General features: G+C 41.6%; 1 protein-coding gene across 1 annotated transcript in view; it reads right to left on the minus strand.

Moving 5' to 3' along the window:
* pdia5 (protein disulfide isomerase family A, member 5) overlaps nt 1-17,408 on the minus strand; it is a 62,663-nt gene extending 45,255 nt beyond the window's left edge. The window contains exons 1-3 of the mRNA XM_070976426.1: nt 17,319-17,408; nt 3,963-4,089; nt 1,517-1,604 (exon numbers count right to left, since the gene is read on the minus strand). Coding sequence (XP_070832527.1) covers nt 1,517-1,604; nt 3,963-4,089; nt 17,319-17,384 — 281 coding nt within the window. The 5' untranslated portion in view covers nt 17,385-17,408. The remainder of the gene's footprint in view (nt 1-1,516; nt 1,605-3,962; nt 4,090-17,318) is intronic.

Genomic DNA, 17,408 nt, shown 5'->3' on the forward strand with positions numbered 1-17,408 from the left:
AGAGCATTTGAAGAGAAAGGTGAACACCAACAGCTCTGGCAATTCCTTCAGAGTGTTTTGAGTTAAGCTTCTCTTTCTTTACCTCCACCTGGTGATCGATCCTGGATAACCTTGAGAGACTGTGAATGTTGCAATGAGCTCTGTGTGTCAAAGGGGAGTTACTGGCTTCCTCACAGTTTCCTGTTATGATACAATCTTTCCTCTCTGGAGAAGGAGACGGTTCATACGGTTGATGGGTTGACAGGTGATTAAAAAAAATGAAATAAAGTAAGTGGAACTGAACACTGGGAAGGGCAGAAAGAACAACAAGCCAAAGCAGATCATTGGGGAGCGAAGACAGTGTTCATGAGCTTTGAGGAAACTGTTCTTGCCAGTGTCTTTGGACTATCTCGCATTAACTTAATGTAAACACTTCCACAGTGTGGGCTGGAGACAGATGTGCTCCAAAGTGAAAGATGACATATGTATTGTTCTGCTGTTGACTTCTTGTTTTGTCAAAGCAACAGTCAAACTCCCCCAAAATATTCAATTTACAATAATAGAAAACAGAAAAACAGCAGAATTATGAGCCAGCGAGTGTTTTTTTGACCATTATTTTCCATCACTCGACTATTGCACAATAGATACTGAACCTCAGTGTGTGATTTTGGTACCAACCAAATGGTGTCTCTTGATTTATATTTTGATTATTGATTAACTGCTTAATGGTTTGGTCCATAAAGAGTCACAGAATTACTCAGGAACAACATATCACAACACAATATCGATGAGAGATTTTCAAATTGCTTTCTACCCATCACATCCATAATCTTGCTTACTTAGTCTTTTATCTTCGAGTTCCTGATGTAAACACTAATGTTGCCAGTTTTATGCTTTGTTCTGGTGTGGCTTCTTGTGTTTACACAACATTTACAAATCAGATGGTTTGTTTCCAGTGTTAAATGAAGGATGTTTTTTTGTGGAAACGTTATTAGATTTCTCAAAACAAGGTATCAACAAAGCAGTGTTAGTGCCCAAATGGTACTGTATTGGCACAAAACATGCAATTTTCAATAGAGAATCATTGCAGCACTTCATACAACATTATCATGTTAGAGAGACGGCAAACAGCATTATGCAAGTGCCTTCACTATCACTCGTTTACCATTTTAGGATAAAACATACAATGAAAACCCAGAAAGGGGAAAAGTGAAATGGTATAAAAGAGATGTAACATTTTAGATCGAAAGCTTCAATTGCACCCATAAGTGAGTGGACTCCTGTCAAATTGTTCCTGTACAATAGAGCCAGTGGAACAAGGCCCTTTACACCTCAGTGGAAAAGCCATAAATTGTGCAGATGGAAGGCAGCGGAGACATTCTTGGGAGGAGCAAATTGCTCTGCCTTTACAACTGCTGTCAGAAAATCTGTTGGACAAAAGAGGCCGTAATGTCGAAAAAGACGGGGAGTCAATGGATGTGATGGAGGTAGAGGAAGTCCTACAATGTGTTTTTTTAAAAATCTTCCCATTACTTACCCACAGTTGACCCAGGCAATAGTCCCTTGGCCCTTTACTGTCTGAGCAACATCTGATAGCAGTTTGAGTTGGGAGTCCCCTGATGTAGCTAGAGACACAGAGAATAAACCACAGTCAGTCTCGTTACCAAAACCCTTCAATAGCTCACAACGTCCCAGAGCCTCGAGACACAGAGGACACTGTCATGTCAAACACAGCGAAGAGGAATTGAGTTACAGCGGAGCTCAGTGTCTTACTAAAGCACCAAGTGCTGGAGAAAGAGATCACTGAGTTTGGGATGGAGGGGCGAGGGAAGAGGCTTTTCTAATACCTTTCACTGGATGGGTTCAGGGAGGGGGTTTAAGTTACGTTAGCTTTCAACATCTTACAATAGTGTGACTAAGCAGGGGATGGGAGGATTATACAGTGACACAAAGACTGCTGAAACAGACCAACTTTCCTGCAAAACAGAGGAAGCACAGCAGGTATGTTCTGCCAAACTACAGTTTGCACCTGCTGCATGTGGCTTACTATCATATTCTGAGCCATGATGAACATCAAGTGTGAGCTCATTTAACGATGACCTGCAGAGTTCATGACCACTGGAGCCTTGCACAATCTACTGTGTCAGACAGAAAATATGGCTGAGCTGTGCAGTTTGCTGTCTGTTAGGAAAGAGGAGGAACTAGTGTGCAATAAACTGTACCGGCTACAACAATACACACAGTAATATTACTGATTTTCATCAGATATGGCAAGTAAAATAGAATCCTGTGAATAAAGTAAACGAAGTGTAATATTCTAGTCGTTGTGTAACATAATCCATCATTTTTATACTCCCCCGAAACCAAATGTGTTTTATTCACTGCAGAAAGAGAAAAACTCCCTCAGTGCTCCAGGCCAAGGCTATATTTAAATTTAGGGGTACTGCCATGACTCCCCAGGGTCCCACCTCACACCGGGTTGCTAACACAAACATCTGGCATTCGGTGTCAGTTTATCAGCATGCGTGGTGCAGGAGGAGAGCAGACGACCAGCTGGAAGATTTTCTAACATGGTCATTGATGGACCCTGACCAGAGCAAAACTCAACAGGGATGTGACTGACAGCTGTGCGTCAGAGGCTGGTGATGAGCAAGGACCAGTGCAAGACTGTCTTTACTAAGATAACTGGTGTAGAGCACATTAAACCGGCGCAGCTGAATACCTGCATACAGGGCAACCTTTGGTGCCTTCTCAATCAGACCCCCTGTTAAATGTGTGGAATCCTTATCCAAAGCCCTTACACAGGCGAATATGAGCAATGAATTATAAAACAAACAAAGCTGTGGCTGTGGGGCTCTGAGGGTCCTCTGCTGCTTATTGGCCGGTAGGAGGATCCTCTGAATGAAAAAATTAGTAATATCATGCAGCTCCTTCCACAAGCCTGCAGTGTGTATTCCTCTCCTAAGAAATATGCTAATGAAAACAGAAATAAAATCTACTGGGGTACATTTGGGGTTCCCTAATGGTTGGAGGAAAACGCTGCTTGATAACTCTCTTTGACTGCACAAGCTGGTTTGTTTTCGATTTTACGACTACTCTCTAATTCTATAAGATAAGTATTTTCAAGTTCATTACTGAGCACCACAGTGATCCCTTTAAAGCAGGCTGCAGGCTAAAGCTGCACAAAACATTCATTCTAAATATGTTCTTGAGATACTGTGGCAAACTGGTTTTTTAATCAATTATATCAGATTTGGGCAAAGTGCCGCTGTGTGATTGCATTTTCTTATTAAAGAGGGTAACCAAAGGAATCTGAATTAATTTGGTGTTTTAATGTTCCGCAATTACAGAATTTTCAATTATGAAAGCAACACTTGTGACATACCAATGAAGACAATAAACTGCACTAATGCAGGGCTGTTCTCTTACACTGGCTATGTGAGTGTGCCAATTGAAGGAAATGCCATTTAAATGTCATCTTACATCTATAATATGATACTGTATCTGTTCTCTAAGCTAGGATGTTGGAGCAACACGTAATATACGAAGAGACAATCACAAGTGTCCAGTTGCAAAGGTTTTGTTTTGTCACTACAAATCATCTACTCCTTGTAAAAGTACATATTGACGTCAACACTAAAAGTATACCTTCCTCGTCATAGTAAAGTTGTATATATTGGCAAACCTACTGTGCACCTATGAAACATCAGTGATATTAGATGGAAACCAAATAACATTTGGTTTTCCAGTGTTCCAACAATGCCTTCTACAGTGACAAGCTGCTTGAGAGCCACTGAGATAATACAAGCCCTATTCATAACCCATTATTATAATTGTCTGGCAGAACCACTGTTCCTGCTTCCTCCCTTGACAGAAACAATGAGACCATATGCAGTAAAAATATAGCACCCCTGATATCATCCCCTTTAACCAGGTGTATTTTCTGCTAAAATGAACCCCCAATCCAAAAAATATCCACTTACCTGTCTTGGTGTAGAGCACCAGAACGTTGGTTCTTGTTCTGAGCAGCTTCTTGAAGTCTTTGTGGTCGCTGACCCTCTCTATGAGAGGAGAAACCTTCACCGCCTCCAGCACCGGCAGCAGCCACACCTGGTGAAACACACCAATAAAATCAAAAAGGTTACCAAATCAGTCAGAATGCTAATAAATGGCAACAGAAAAGGTTAAGTATTGAAAGTTGGCACTGAATGTCAGATTCCTATACTTTGATGACAATGAACGCTGATTACACAAAAGTTAGAGCACTCTGTAAAGCGTGTGATCGTTTGCTAACCATTTTTGACATACACTCATTTACAAACAGTACAAAGACAATATTTTTGTAAATATCTGCTTATTCTGAATTTGATGCAGCAACACATTTCTAACAAGTTGGGACAGGAGCAACAACAGGCTGGGAAAGATGTGGAATGCTCCAAAAACACCTGTTTGGAACATCCATCCATCTATTATCTATACCGCCTATCCCTTTTGGGGTTGCGGGGGGCTGGAGCCTATCCCAGCTACAATGGGCGAGAGGCGGGGTACACCCTGAACTGGTCGCCAGCCAATTGCAGGGCCCTGTTTGGAACATTCCACAGGTAAACAGGCTCATTGGTAACAGGTGAGAGTATCATGATTGGTTATGAAAGGGGCATCCTGGGAAGGCTCAGTCGTTCACAAGCAGGGATGGAGCGAGGTTCACCACTTTGTGAACATATGACCGGATAAAGGAGATTACTACATGGACTCAGGGACACTTTGTAAAGCTGTTGCATGTTCATTGTCTCTGCAGGATGATTTAGAATATTTGTGGTGACCTTTCCCCCATCAGGCCAAAAGTTCCACCCGTTCACATGACATTCACTGAGCACATCCACGGGGACTTTTCCCTGTGTTTATTTACACTAGGAACTTTACTGTAGCGCCATCCTCAGGACAAGCTTTAAATGTTTAGCTGCAATCCTGGTGAAGCTCTAATAGAGACACTATTGTCAGTATGCTGCTTATGCTGCCCAACACATTCATACTGTTGGTTGTAATGAACCATTAGGGGCCACTGCCAGGCTTTGAGTTGTTATAAAATTAATGTGGCAAGCTATGCGCTGAATAAATGTGTCAGTTTAATATAAATGAAATGAGTTTGATGCAGAGAGGCAGAGCTACAATCTTCTAACACTGGAACAGTGCATAGATGTCTGAATCAGACTGTCAGTGTGGAAGCAGAGGCTGACGGCACTGAGTTGCTTGTCTTATCTCTTTACTGTGACTCATAATTGCCATAAAGAAAATCAACAGGTTTAACTTGATATTTACAGTTAAACACTATAAAATGAGTCACTTCTTTTCAGCTAATATGGCATAAGCAGGACAGGATACTGCTTCTAATAGGAACCTGTACTGAACGGTGGCTTCAAATTGAGAATAAGTGGGTACATCTGTATCATTTGTCTGAGTAGTTCCTTCCACTTTGCAAACAGGAGTTGTTTGGCTCATGGTGTGAAACAGCGAATATGAAAAACAAAAGACCAGAGAGGCTTGCACTTTAATCAAAGATGACGAAGAGGAAAAAAACAAGACTGATTACACTCCAGCCATATGAAGTTAATTCCATGCATTCTAATCGTTGCTGTTCCATCACCATTCATTAAAAAGCCCTGCCTTTCTGCCTATGGAGAACTAAATTAGACACCAAACATTGTCTGCTCACTCAGCGGATCCCGCCTGATGAGCGATATCACCTGGAATGAAAACAAGCATCTGTCAGGCTCATTTTCTAATTTCAATTCCCAACTGGATGCTCTTCTGAGGTGAGTCTGATGGGAATCTTAAGACAAGACACTTTGCACATCAATATATCTCCAAAGGAACATAGACAAGCTAAAGGGTTTAGAAAAGGACAAACTTAAAAGCCCCTTTACATACACACACGCACACATACACGCCAGTCATATTGTGAAGGGTGGGCTAATTAGAGGCTGGCTAGGTGACACTTGTCTGCATAGGTGGGCGTTCAGAGGTGAGTGGGGAGCCGGAGTCAAGATGAGAAAGCGATGAGTAGACATGGTAAGCTGTCTTACTTATCCAAGTGAGATGGGAAATGTAATGCTTGACGGCTGCCTAGAGAGATTTACGTGACGCAAAGCGAGCTGGATTCTTCATTAATCGCTCACTCTCAGCTTAATATTGAAAATAACGCTAGACACATTAATCCGTTGGCTAATTAATCAGGTCAATTAAAGATAATCGTCATGAGCCGATGCCTTCACTACACAAAAAATGTCTGCTGACACATCAGAGACTATGCACATTTATTATTTTCAAACAGGAGTGTGATGAGGTGCATGAGCTGAAGTTGGATAAATGATGCTGTTTTTGTTGGGACAATTATATAAACTTACATTGCACCTTATTCTGGGCTACACATATAAGCATAGCCAGTTTCTCTGAGGACGCCTGAAGGGATACTCGACTGAAACGTATCAAAAACTCCCATCCTGCAGGCTTGAAAGGAGCCTCTGAAAAAATGTGCAGCCTGCTAATTCACAGAAGTTACAAAGGAACCTAAAGGTGACCCACAGCCACACAAAAACACAAGAACGTCTCAAACAACTCCACCACTATAATCCACATCTACCACCGATCCATCCGTGTTCAGGATTATCTGTAGGCTTCCTTCAGGGGAGCTTTGGAGCTTTGAGGAGTGTTTTGAAAAGTTTCTATGGACATTTTGACAAGTTTTTCTGGTGCAACTCTGGCTTGCCTTTGAATTCCTTTCTCAACATGCACACATCTGCTTTCTTCAGTGAAGGAAGTCAAGCTTTCTAGAGCCACCGTTCAGGCACAAAGTGTTTGAGAATGTTGGTCCTAGCGTCCTGGTTCTATTATCTACTTTAACATGGGTAAAAAACCTGCTTCCCACACCGCTGACTCATTTCTGTAAAATGCTGTTTTTGCAGTAATCATGTTGATTGAGAGACTGCATACGGTGCCATTAACATGGAAACAAATGCATTTCCGGGTACTTCCTGGAGAATGAAATGTACCAGCAGATACCTACACCTACAGTTGAGGCAGCTGGGAACAACAATGGTGCTGTCGTCACGCCAACGCTGCTGATGGCTGTGACACAATGTGATTCTTCCACCAACTGCAGCATGCGTCATCTTCCAGTGACAGACGTACAGTAATGGAAATAACTAGACTGCTGACAGTTTCCACACAAGCCACCGGAAGTGACAGGTCCATTCAAGAGCAGCGTTACTGCCTTGCTGATGATTTAACACTGAGTTTCATTACAATGATTCACAGGCAGAGTAGCAAGTGAAAAGTGCAAGTGAAAAACATGAAAGCAGCAGATCAGTTTTACGCAGAGTACGTTCACAAGATATAAAAAGCAGAAGTAACAAAAATTAAATCCTAATAAAAAAACTGTTGTGATGAGAATCCAATTCATTTCCACGGTCTGTGGATTATCTGTAAAGTGTTGGTACTCCCTTCTTTTCTGGCTCGCCTTGTACAGTAAAAGGCAATTTTTCAACTTGAACTGCAAATGATAAATGTGAGCAAGTCATGATAAACTACAGAGCATGACTCCAGTTTTATCACATCACAGCCGTCTTAATCAAAACACTTATCTCTCAATAGTTCAGTTCCCATGCAGTTGCATCACATCCACTTTTTTGGCACTTCCTCTCTTATGGAGACAACAGGATTCATAACGTTGCGCCCAGGACATACACAGAGCTTTTTTTCTATAATAAGATCTTTTGAAAAATGTACATTTTTGATTCTTTGTGTTGAAGTTATGAAATTTGAAAAACATTAAACAAATCCCAAAATACCAACTCCTATTGGGTAAATCTTTGTCACTGATGAATATGTGTTGAAAACCTCATTTTCAATGCCATTTATAAGTTGCAGCTCTGGGGCCTCGTTGTATATTGTGCTCCACTTGAAGCCCTTGTAACTCATGAAGCCTGCACAGTGAATGGAAATGGAGTGGAGGGGGCACAAAGGATTGAGTATATAATATTCCTGGATTCAGTCTTTCACTTAGTGATGGTAATGAAGGTCTGTTTCTATGGATTCAAGGAAAAAAAGAGTTCATCGTCCCCTCTTCATGAAAAAAAACAACACTCTTATGGTGCTTTTTGATTGAAGTTTCTCACATCCATTACCCCCACAGTACAATCAGGGATGATAGGGTCTGACTGAAATGCATGCATGCATCTTAATGTATACCAATGAGGGCATGATGGTCTATTTTTCCCTTGAATTTCTCATAACTGACCCCCCTCAACATCATTAAGTGGGATGCCAAGTTCATGAATATGTGCATGGTTTCTTGCGCTGAGTCAGTCATGGACCATCACTCTACTGTGGTCCATTATAAAGACCTGCTGGGTAAACAAGCACAACCTGCCTTCACTTCAACACAAGATACAGCTCCAGCCAGCGAGCAGCACATGATCTGAAAATCAATATTTTAGACTGAGCTGCCATTAATGATTATTTTCTATTGATTATTTTTCCACTAGTTAATTTTTTCAAGCAATTGTTTGACTACATAAACCCCCAAACACTGATTACTTTCCATTAAAAGTTACCAAGCACAAAGTGAAAGTAGAATGAAAAGACCCAAACCAAGAATATATGAATATATAATTCAAGCCTTATGATTAAGTTTTCTGTTCAGTGTTCAATCAATTACTAACTAACCAATATTGCTTGATTTCTTGTAATATTATTCCAACTTGGGCTGGTAATTTCATATCCAGTTAACGATACATTCCACAATACTACTTATTCATATTTGATTATTTTCTCCTTATATTTCAAACCTTTGTGCAAACTACAAGTACGTACCAAAATATAAAACGTCATATTAATGTATGAAATACAAAAGTATATATAAAACTATAGATGTAAACAAAATAAATATAAACTGATATTGATATTTTGTGAAAATGGTCCAAAATATCAAAACCAAACATATAATAACATTAGAACGGTTTGAATTGTAGAAGCAAACAAGAAATAAATATAAGCCTAACGTGGCCTGCGGCATCATTTGCAAAGAACAAGCTCCTCAGTTTCAGTCAGCTCCGGTCAGAGTCGTTCTCCTAAACTACCCCATTTTGTGCCATATTCACTGTTCTCCATGTTTGTTTGTGTTGCCTTCATGTAAATTCTCTGCCTGCACTTGTGCCACATCAAAAAATGTAAAGAATTTTCCAAATGCTGAAAAGTATTGCCATAAAGAGTGTGACTGGCAATACAACAAAATAAACAACAATGTAAAACTACATGTAGAGATAGGGCTTACTAAAATCTGCAGTATAAGAGATGCAAACACTGCTCATGCTCATGTATGTTATAGTGTTTTAGCTTTGCACAGACCTGTTAACTTGAGGACAACATCTTTGCTCCACAGCTGGCAGGTGACAGACAGACACCCTGCCAATGACTACCAATTACTGAGCAGGAGAACAGCTCCAGATGCTGCCTTCACTCTGCCATCCCTGTGAGAGGGCATGAAAATGGTGCTGCCTTCATTCATGCCTTCCCAACACCGTCTTTCCCCATTATCGCTTCCTCCTCAATACACACTACAGGGGGACAGCCTCATTGGTACAAAGCTGATCGATGAAAAGGACACACACACACACACGGAGAGCAGTATGATATGGTGTCACAGGTGCATTTTTCACTCATTTACACAGGTATGGGGCTCCATGAGGACTGCTACGTGAGAATGAGGAACACAAAGCAGAGAGAGAAAACAGGCACTTTTCACCACACGACACTAGAATTGTGACTCACTGGCAACAATTCTGTTCTCCAATGTGGTGATCCGATTTAAATTCTTTTTCTTTATTGGTTTGATTTTGGACACTGATTCTGTAATAATTAGCAAGTAATAGATTTTCACTGAATTAACATGTGCACAGTGATGTGAAAATGTCCCTCTGCTGCAATGAGGTAAAGAAATTATGTTCAAACAGTATTCTAAAAAAAGAGTTTCTATGATTTTACCATTTAACGATATGACACCAAGCTCTGGTGACGCAATACATTTCAACAGCACCGCCGCGATAAGGGCTATTAAAATGCCCACACGGTTACGTCATCGTCTCTAAAACAGTTTAAACATAAACAGATTATAACCTTCATGACAGGAAGATTTATTGCAGGGTTTAGAGAAACTGCCTTGGTTTTATTTCTGTGCACATACTACACTGGGCGCATACATGCTTTATCTGATATCACTGTGTTGGTGTTGTTCCTTCGACACCATAATTAATGTTGCTCCAGGACCGTCATTGCTACAACATCCACGTAGAGAGCAGGTCGTGGTGGATGCAACGGTCAAGCACAGGACTTTCACACAGGAGACTGGGGTTTGAGTCCTGTGTGTAACTTATTATTATACTGTTCATTTATTATTTCTAGACATAGTTCACCAATTTTTTTTTTAATTTCAGATGTCATTGAAGGCTGGAATCAACTGAAAATGACACTCATATCTAGGGATGGGTATCAAAACTCATTAACCTGCTAATTGTGGATTGTTACACACAAGCTAAATCATCGAAAGCTGTCTGTACACACACCAATTTAAATGTGAGTTGTGCCCAGTTGCACCCCAGACGGGCCATCTCTGGAGTCGGGTCTAAGTGCACCCAATCGCCTCCAAGTGTGTTGCGTTGATGTCAGCTTTGTCATCATTAAGGGATGATTCAGTGGCATGTTTAAACAGCCTCTGCTGCTGTTGCCAGACATAGCAAATACTTTAGCTGCGTCTCAAAGCAAGCAAGGATAAAAGAGAATGGTAAGCGGTGCTGCTGAACAGCCTGAAAATCCATCAATCTACTGCATGGTGCACTAGTAAAGAGTAATAAAGAGGGCACTGCCTTTAAATGCCAAGACAAGCGCATCATCAGTTAGAGACACACCTTCACGCAGGTAGCCAGGGCATGTGTATGGAAAAGGACTCTGCCTGTTCAGCTCAGTCTGCTACCAATCTAAACATTTGGCACATTCTTGTAAACTTCACTGCTGGCTGAGACAAAGCAGACCCTCCTCCCTTTACCAGGGACCTGCAGGCAGTGATTCACATTAGCAGAGGACGGGAGACAGAGGACAGGGGGAGGGACTGACACTGACTCATGACTGCGGTCGTCATTCTTTTTGAACTTCACTCAGTATTGTGATTGCAGGAATGTAATTTATATTATACACAGTTTCAATTTGTTTCCAGTGAAATGTTATTCAGATTACAGGGTGACTTTGCTGGTGTAAACTTTACTGTTGCTCCTTTTGAAACATTCATTCATATTTAAAAAAAAAAAACTATTCTAATCCTGTTACTAAATATATTCCTACAGTAACATATTTTCAAAAAAGCAATCATTTAGTAATGAAAATGAACTGATAAGAGTAGTAATATCAATAAAATAAGCAGTTTTGCGACTGTGCTCTAAACCAGAGCTCTGTTCGAATGCCACAAAAGCAGCCAGCTCTCTGATGGTGGTCACAATAAGACAACATTTTAAATGTCAACTGGTGCTTACCAAGTGACCTCTCCAAAAAACGAAAAAAAAGAAAAGAAAAGAAAAATCTCATACTTGTAATCCTCCTGAAATCCTTTCATCGTCAGTCATACCACGGCTATGCATGTCATACCTGCATGGCTAAACTGGAATTTGGTGATTACATAATTCAGTGCTGGACAAAGTCAAGACTCAGAGGAAACCCATTCGTGCTTCACACTGAACACTGACCGTCCTTATCTGCCATAAAGGTATGTCCCGTCACGTTGCTGTGAAGAACGTGCCGCTTACTAAGCAGCAGGTACTCAGCCCCTGCCTGCGAGCCCACACCCTCCATCTGCTGTGACAAATCTGCTTAATAAATGGCATCCAGTTCTAGGGGCAGTACTGAATCAGCACAAATCACACCAGTGTTTGTCAAGCACTTGCCTTGAGTTTCGTGTGACTAATGAGCCGGTCAGGTGTGTGTTAGTGTGTGTGGACTGGCTCATTGTAAAGGACGCTACGCAGCATCCAATAACACATGCAGAGCACTGATTTAGAGGCTTCTTGGCTCTCAAATGAGCAGAGGAGTAATCAATTAGCGGGTTTAACAACTATCACATTTCGTCTATCAGCGCTGGCAGTCAGGGGGGACGCTCAGCCCACTGTCATGCTACCAAGCCTCTGTTGTGGGATGACACTGGCTATTAACATCAGTACTTTTTTGCTACCAACTGAAAAAAAGGATGAAGTACTTAAAGGTGTCATTGAATGGTGTCTAGTCAGACTCAAAGTGTTGTTAACTCATTCTTCAGATTCAGTGGTTTAAAATCATAGTTTTGCTCATTAAGGTACAACTCTAAATGTAGGCACAATATCAACTTTTGAGGATATAATCATTACCAGGAATGGCAACTGTATAAGGTAGATCAATTTTGAGGGAATTCCTGGTTACTGAGAGTCACACAAGAGCAATTATCTATAAGTCAAATGCAACTAGAAGTAGGTAATATGGCCAAAATCTTCTGTGATGGTATATGCAATCTTAAGTCACAGAAAATGTGTGTCATAATACAGTAATTGCTCTGTAAAGTCAATAAAGTAATGTTTTAAATAACCACACAGTAACAAGTTCTTCTCCCTCATCCTGCGTTGGCTGGGATGCCTCCATGTTTCCTTGTTACTCTCTTCTTCTGCAGCAGATGGGAAACCACCTTAGAGGTGCATCACTGCCACTTTTGCTCTCATATCATATGAGCACATGGTAAGCAGTTCTGCTGCCCAAATCACATTACCTTATGAGACAGCTGGATTTGCAAGGTCACTTGAGCCTCCAGCCGTGATTTGCTACATCGCCTGCTCTGAATATACAGCAGAGACACCGAGGGATACGGTACTGCCAAATCTCTACCGTGTCCACTGTTGCATGGCGCAAGTCGCCATATCGCCCAGCCCTAAATGCAACTGCTTTTGCAGTTTCATTCTTCACGACTGTTTGGGTGACTTTCTGTGTTGCTGTGTGCAGTTTGATGGTAATCCTGGGTGTTGAGATTGACCTAGTTTAGCTCAATTACTGCATTTCTGTGGGCTCAGCAGCTCACAGGTAAAAGCAGTATTTATACTTTGTACTTGTTAACAAGCTTGAGCTTTCTGCCACTAGCTGTTGACAGATGTGTATGAAAGACTTGATATATTTGGCATAATCAAATTTCTTTGCTGATACTGAGGTATTCAAGTAGACATAAATATGTAAATTCTGATGCATAGTTTTGTTAGACCTGCCATTTGTCCATTAGTGTGCTCTTAATTATTTCAATGACATGTCTGAAAGCTTAGCTAGGATAATTTCTCCACTAGTAGATCTGAGAAAGTTGACTACACTGATACATTGATCAGATTAGCATCTGAAGATGGTCATAAATTTTGACCCACACCACAACACAAAGTCTAGCATGTCAGAATTTTTTGTCATGACACACCTAGTGTAACATCTCCCACGACATGTTCCTGACCAATCAGGCAACCATAGCAAAGAGGAGGAGGGATGCTGAGGGTGCAGCTGTTGGGAAGGACAACGAAAGAGAGGAAAAGTTCATTGAGCTGTGGACACAGTACCCCTGCCTGTTTGACGTTTCATCGAGGGAAGAGGACCGAGTAAAAACAGACAAATGTTCATGAGAAAGAGCAGAAGCTCTTCATCAGCCAGGTGAGTAGCTGGCTGTGCTGTCATGATATCATTCTCGGTGCTGAACACAGGAATATGCTAATCCCAGATCTGACGTTAAAGCAGCCTGTTCAATGCAGTCAACACAGCCAAGCCTGCTCCTTGTAGAGTAAATGACTATGGAAATAAACACTCATTGTACCTGTCCTAATTGTTACCTGGATGCTTCCCAGTAGATGTAGAAATAATGGCCGAATGGGTCGAAGTTTACACTGCCTCTTGCATTTGCTTTTAATGTTCTAGCGCATCCAGACGTTTTGTCTATCTTTTCTTTCTCTTCAGTACACAAGACTGCCTACATCACACACAACGCTTCTGTCAGTTTGACAGCTGCTTCACCCGCCTCCCCGATGACATCTGCACTCCTTGTGATCGTGAAATAAGACGTGCTGTGATCGATCGGGCTCATGCTTGGAGTCTTGCCAGTCACCCGACCAAGACACAGCATGAGTTTCTGCCACTGTGATCGTTAGATCTGACACGGTCACCATCGTTAAAGACAAAAGAATCGTGGAGTCTGATCCAGGTATTAGTGTTACTGAAAAACAAATCGAAGTTTATATGAAGTTTCATGTCTGTCAGTTCAGAATATTTTTGTTTTCATACCGTTAAGGGTCACTGTAATTGATAAAAATAATACTCATAATAATAGTAATAACAAATGAATAAAAATAAAGTGAAAGGTGATATTTTCTGAGGCTGTTACTGCAATATAAAAATGTCATACTGTTGCAACCCTGAACTCAATTATTAAAATAATCAACAAATTAATCAATGAAAATAAGTTGTGGCCCTGAACACAAGCATACCTACAAACTGCCCCAGACATGAAAAAGGCATTCATCAGTTTCCCAGTCAGTGTGTATGCAGGAAAAAAAACAAGTCCAATTTCCCAAAAACAAAGAAAACCAAGAAAGCAATCAGAAATGAAACAGATTATTTTTTGCATTCACAAAAGAAGCAGACAATGGCTAACCTTTGTTTAGTGTGATTATAACAGTGTGTATGTGCACAGTGTCTGAAACACATGCTGAGGACCAAATGGCAGTAAAATCTGTTTTTTAGTGGGACAAATCAATAAGAGCCAGTCCTCTCATGGTGGCTAACACTGCTTTATCCTGTCAATCTGTAAACAAAATGTCAACGAAAACAGGTCGGCTTACACACATTGATTATTCTGCTCTGACAAAAGAAATAGTATCACTGACAGAGAGACAACACTTACAGAGTTTACAGGCCACGGACAAGTGAAACAAAAAGTTCATTGAGTGTGTGTGTGTGTGTGTGTGTGTGTGTGTGTGTGTGTGTGTGTGTGTGTGTGTGTGTGTGTGTGTGTGTGTGTGTGTGTGCGTGCGCGTGCGTGCGTGAGAATTAAATTGCTCTGACAGGCAGACCTCTACCACCCAGACGGTACCCTCTAATGAAGTGCTGCAGAGTGGTTTATCCCCACCCTTAAAGAACCACCTCCTTACACCTCACAGTGCTAGCTACTGTACCAGTACACACTCTCTCACACACACTCGCCAAACATCAAACATGCACCCAACATAGACAACACGGGTGACTAGTGGTGGCTGACGAGGACAAAATTAGTCGCAGCATTATGGCAATACTGATATGTCATGACGAAGGCTGCAGCTAATAGTTATTTGCCATCATCAATTAAGCTGTCAGTGGATTTCCAAATGTTCTATATTCGGTGTAAAAAATGTCTTTAAAAAGTGCCAAACACAATAGCCTCAAGGCCAAGGTGACATCTTGAAATTGCTTGTTTTGTCTGACACAAATGTTGCATACCTAGCATGTAAGATATATATATACATACACAGAGTATAAATGTATCAAAGGGCTACAATCCCTACATCTGTTGTGGATGCAAACACGGCCAAGTTAAAGCAGTGAGTCAGCACTTTAACCTCATAGTCATGATTTAATTTCAGACCCAGTGAGCTGTGGCACAGTGCCAAAATATCAAACAGTGCCACTACCCAGATGCATTCAGAGTCCACTGTAAATACACACCCCAGCTCCACCCTTATGAGCGCTCCAATGGAGCTGAAACAGTTTTAGTTTAAAAGGATCACGCCGCAGTGTTTGCAGCCAAATCCAAGTCATGCATACTTTCTACATTTACAGACCATTTTCATTTTAGATTCTAGGATGAATATTTCCAACACTTCCAGGTAGCCATTGTCTTCCATTTATTTCTGTACAGTGAAGTTATATCGTCATTCTGTGGTAAAGCAGTTCAACCCGGGAATGATGAGAAAAGCCTGCACTGTTTTAGCGCACAGCAGTAAAGGAACTTTGACAAAAATGAATACAAACTGGATGCTCACTGTGATAGATTACATGGAGACAATTTCAAGATGTATTGAAACAAATGGGAGGCAATGGATGCCTATAACCGCGGTTCGTTTACACTCAACTGTTTGTTCGACACACCTAGTTAAAACTAATATAGTCTAAAACAACAGCCCTGTGATGAATCTTACCTGCACGAAGGAGATAATGTTTAGAGAGGAGCTGATTTACGATCAGTTTGGAGGATGTAGTTTGTGGTGTTGAGCTGCATCGCATTATACAGAGAGGTACTCAGACTATCCTCATTAATATAGATGGAGTGGACAAAATAATAGAAACACTTGTCAACATATCACAGCACAGCTCCACAAACTACATCCTTCATCCTCCTAGCTCAGTGTGCCTAATTAACCAGCAACTGGGTCGACTCTATCAATAAGTTTGAACATGAACTTGAAATATTGTTCTTGGAAGGAGGTTGATGGATATGGGGCAGGAATAGCTGCATCGGTGGACCTTGTGTTAGAATACTTCCCAGACATACACAGTAAATTAAGCCACTCATCAAGCAAAAACACTACACAAATACTGTGCTGAGAAGATGCTGAGAGGACATGGATGGACACTGTAGGTCTTTGCAGGGCTCCTGTTGTACAGAGACCGACAGCAGCTGGCTCACACCCACCTGTGAGTGGCCATCACTGTTATGCAAGTCACAAAGTTTCCAACTTTCAATTCCCGTTTCAAACTCAAATGGCTGAACAGATGTGTTTCTGAGACTCTGGGTTTTCCTGCACTAATAACAATAGCCAAATCTATCGCAGGGACGAAACTGAGAACAGCACAGTGTTTTAAACATGAGCGTGGCGTTAGTCTCGAGGTAAGAGAGGCAGGTTAGCTCCTCAGGACGGCCGCTTACACTGGACGGTAGTCAGGCTCAGACACAGGGGAGGAGACCCCGCGAGCACAGGCGACCGTGGGTCAGAAAGCCGCCCCGCGCGGCCACTTCCACCACCAAATATTTGATGTTACCTGCGCCACAAAAAAACGCAGTCGGTCCACATTCGTACAAGCTAGTTAACTAAATCTGGACTCCAAGTTCAGTCAAGGGCTGTCAACTTTACCTCCTGCACGGACAGGCTAGGAGACGCGGCGAAGAGCTATTTGGGTTCATTTCTCTACTGAATTCCCGAGCGGACACAAGCGCCCTCCAGCAATGTCACAGGGAGCCATTACAGTTTCCACGACACACAGAGGAGCTTCGTTTCACTCACCAGCAACACCAACATGAACATTTTCGCCTCTCTCATCCGACTCCCGTAGCGGTTCCAAGAGGCCATGATGCCGTTGCCACGTCTGGATAC

The sequence above is a fragment of the Chaetodon trifascialis genome, chromosome 12, assembly GCF_039877785.1.
Source record: "Chaetodon trifascialis isolate fChaTrf1 chromosome 12, fChaTrf1.hap1, whole genome shotgun sequence".
NCBI classification, from domain to species: domain Eukaryota; kingdom Metazoa; phylum Chordata; class Actinopteri; order Chaetodontiformes; family Chaetodontidae; genus Chaetodon; species Chaetodon trifascialis.